Below are 3,077 nucleotides of genomic sequence, written 5' to 3'. Positions count from 1 at the left end.
TCCTGTGTCTTCCTGCCCTGTGGCTCCTAGGCTAATTTGTCATTAGGACTTCTAGCTGACTCTTATCTACCCGCCTTTTCTCTGACCATATTAGCCCTAGGTTGTGCTCACTATGGGTCTAGCTGTTCTATCCTTAATTCCATTCACCTCAAGTAACATAGGGCACCCTGCTGCCTTCCTTTTTTCCCTGTTAGCACCTAGGTTTTACCCACTGCTTTGCCATGGGTCTCTTTTCTGGGGCCTAGCCAGCAAAGGGAGAAGTTATTCTGGCATGGTAGGTTTATTGCCATATGAGATAGAGACAGGCATGGATACAGAATGTACCTGAGGCACACCTTAATGTCTCCCCCAGAAAAAGTGGTATTGTCATTCCTTAAATTTGTTATGTTTAAGTAAAATTTAGTTAATCTTTACAATTAAGTTTGTTTCCTTAGTTGGACAAGTTAAAATGTCCTTTGTGATTGGATTCATTCCATTCTGTAAACCTTAAAAAAAAAATTTCCCTGGGTGCACATTCTCATGAAATGTCCTGCACATGCCTTTCCTACAGAATGAGTCCATCCTTGCCAGAGGCCCAGCTTAACCCCTGGACCAGAAAAGGCCTTCAATCAGGAAATGTTAGAGTTAGAAGGGACTTTAGAAACCCTTTAGTCCAATGCCCATCATTTTATAGAAGGGCGAAGTGACTTATCCTGGGTCCCACAATAAATCAGTGACAGCCAGAACCCAAGCCTTCTGACTCCAGGCGAAAGGCTTTTTCTACTCATTGTTTTATGGTGCTACAGCTATATCATGCTAGTCCCTGGTTCTCCAAAAAAGCCCAGAGCCAGGATTCCTCTTTCAAGTCTAGGTTGGAAGAATTTCTCACTCATTTCTTGGCAGATGAACCTGCTGTTATGGAGCACAACAGTTACAAGGGTTCACACGTGCTGGATGAGAAGACAAGAGCCCAGTTCCTTTCCCAAATCACCACATGGTGCTACCTTACTTCTTTTCTTCCTTTTCACCCTGGGAGCTGGTGCCTAGACGTCACTCCCCCCAGCCACCTAGTAGAGATAGCAGCCCAACCAAGGCAAGTTTGGTGTCATACAGAAATGAGTTTTATTCTCAGCCAAGAGACAGCGCAACAGATAGAAGTGACAGAACTGTAGCAGTCACTGGTACAGCACCCACACATCCACAGGAAGGGGGAGTGTCCTGCCGATCCAGGCACAGGTGAGACAGTGAGGCTCAAGGAACATCCAGGCAGATGGAACACTTTTGGGGGTGGGGAATCCAGAGCAACAACATCCCCTTCTACTTGGGCAACAAAACCACAAGGACAGCAGATGGTTTGACTTCCAACCTGAGCAAGGTTGTGTTCCTATGTGTGTGTATATATATATATATATATTACATATATATATATTATATATATGTATGTGTGTATTCCTAGATATTTATAGAAGTTTTGGGTGGGAGAGATACCACAGAGGGGGCATTTTCTGAGCACAGGTTTTCGTTAATGTCACACCTGGATATATGTCAGCTCACAACTATGACAGACCAAATCATGAAGAAGTTTGGGAGGGTAGCCACCATCAGTCACAGAACAGCAGTAAGAGGGTTAGGGACAGGGTGTCACCGAGGAGTAGGGAGCTGGTTATAGGTCGAAGGGGGGTCTAGGACTCTCAGGACGGGATGGACTTGCCTGACCCGCTCGGCTGGCAGTTGAAGAGAGAAAAGGAGGGGAAGAAAACTGATGAGGCAGGAAAACCATAGATGTGACCAAACCCTTTCCCACCCCACTATCTGTAGCAGTTGAACAGGACAGAAAGGGAACTGGATTGCAAGGAGAAAGGAGAAGCAGCACTAGAATGGAAAGGGAAGGTAGGGGCACCCAGAATTAGCAAAGAATGTGGGCTTTAGCAGGGAGATGGGAGAAGAGGCTAGTTGGGTCCCACCCTCCCCACCAAAGAGCCATTGCCCCATACATACATACACTCCACTTCACACACTCACTGCACCCAAGGTACCACACCAGAAGCTGCTGATCGCATGCTCTGCCTCCTACATCCCCACAGGCCCAGACCTAACCCTGCTTGACCTGAAGGAGCCTGGAGGGCCCCTGCCATCCGTCCCTGTGGTTTCTACCCCACCCAGCCAGCATCCAGCTGGGAATAGGGATTTAAAGCTTGGAAAACACTGGTTGAAGAGGGTTAAGTCTAAAGGTGAGGCTCCAGGGGCAGCTGGCTGAGGATGTATCTGGCCCCTCAGGCAATGACAGCCTCCTTGGTAGGGTCAGAGAACCTAAAGTTTCCTCCCTTAGTGTGATCATGCAATGGGTGCCAGTGGCCTACAGGCCTCCAGGTTATAAGTCTAAGAGGGGAGGCTCAGCCGGTCGGGGGACAGCAGGTCGCGTAGGTGAGGCCGGGCCCTTCCTGCTGGGGAGAAGCAGAGTTAAGAGTCAGTGGGGCACAAATATATAGGAGAGGTTACTGGTGCTCTGAGCTGCTCAGTTTTTGGCTGGGCAAAAAGCCCTGGTTGGGACATCTACAGGAGGTAGTCAGGAAAATTCCCAGGCCAGGTCATTAGGCAGAGCCCATGAGCTTAGGCTACTGCTGCTCCCTTTTTCTCCAACTGCTGGTTATCCCACAGGGTACCCAGGCAAGGATCTGATTGCCCTCTGGCAACCTGAAAGGATGTGTCTGTCCCTGGGTTTATAAACAGTACCACACCAGGGCTGAGAAAGCTGCCCTTGGTTTGATGGCATATACCCACCCAGGCACTGGCATAAGAGATACCAGTAGGTAAGTGGAGGCTCGGTTGGAGCAGCAGACACAACAATAAGCCTAAATGAACTGGATCAAGGGCATAAGGAGTCCTACAAGTCTCTGGTAACAGCTAGCGAGAATAGAAGGGTCTCAATATAATCATTCTGTTCAGGGTCAAGATTGGGGTTGGAGACTACAGCTGGTACAACTAACAGAGCAGTATGGTATCCACAAGAGAGGGTAAATGAGCAAGGGAGTGCAGAGCCTGTAGTGACTAACACCATGGGCATCGCCCCTCATATGTTTGTCCAAGCGATCTTAAGT

The 3,077-nt window shown here is 48.4% G+C and overlaps 1 protein-coding gene across 9 annotated transcripts in view; it reads right to left on the bottom strand.

The window, feature by feature from the left end:
- Positions 1-1,077: 1,077 nt before the first annotated feature.
- The window catches only part of DNM1 (dynamin 1), a 62,985-nt gene continuing 60,985 nt past the window's right edge, over positions 1,078-3,077 (bottom strand). For 3 of the 9 annotated variants that reach the window (XM_036750613.1, XM_036750619.1, XM_036750614.1), the window contains one exon: positions 1,078-2,423. In XM_036750613.1, coding sequence (XP_036606508.1) covers positions 2,351-2,423 — 73 coding nt within the window. In that variant the 3' untranslated portion in view covers positions 1,078-2,350. The remainder of the gene's footprint in view (positions 2,424-3,077) is intronic. The other 6 variants (XM_036750615.1, XM_036750616.1, XM_036750617.1 and 3 more) reach the window with 4 other exon arrangements.

This window comes from Trichosurus vulpecula, chromosome 3, assembly GCF_011100635.1.
Source record: "Trichosurus vulpecula isolate mTriVul1 chromosome 3, mTriVul1.pri, whole genome shotgun sequence".
Taxonomy (NCBI): domain Eukaryota; kingdom Metazoa; phylum Chordata; class Mammalia; order Diprotodontia; family Phalangeridae; genus Trichosurus; species Trichosurus vulpecula.
Note: the sequence above shows the minus strand (reverse complement) of the source record. Positions and strands in the feature narration are given on the sequence as shown.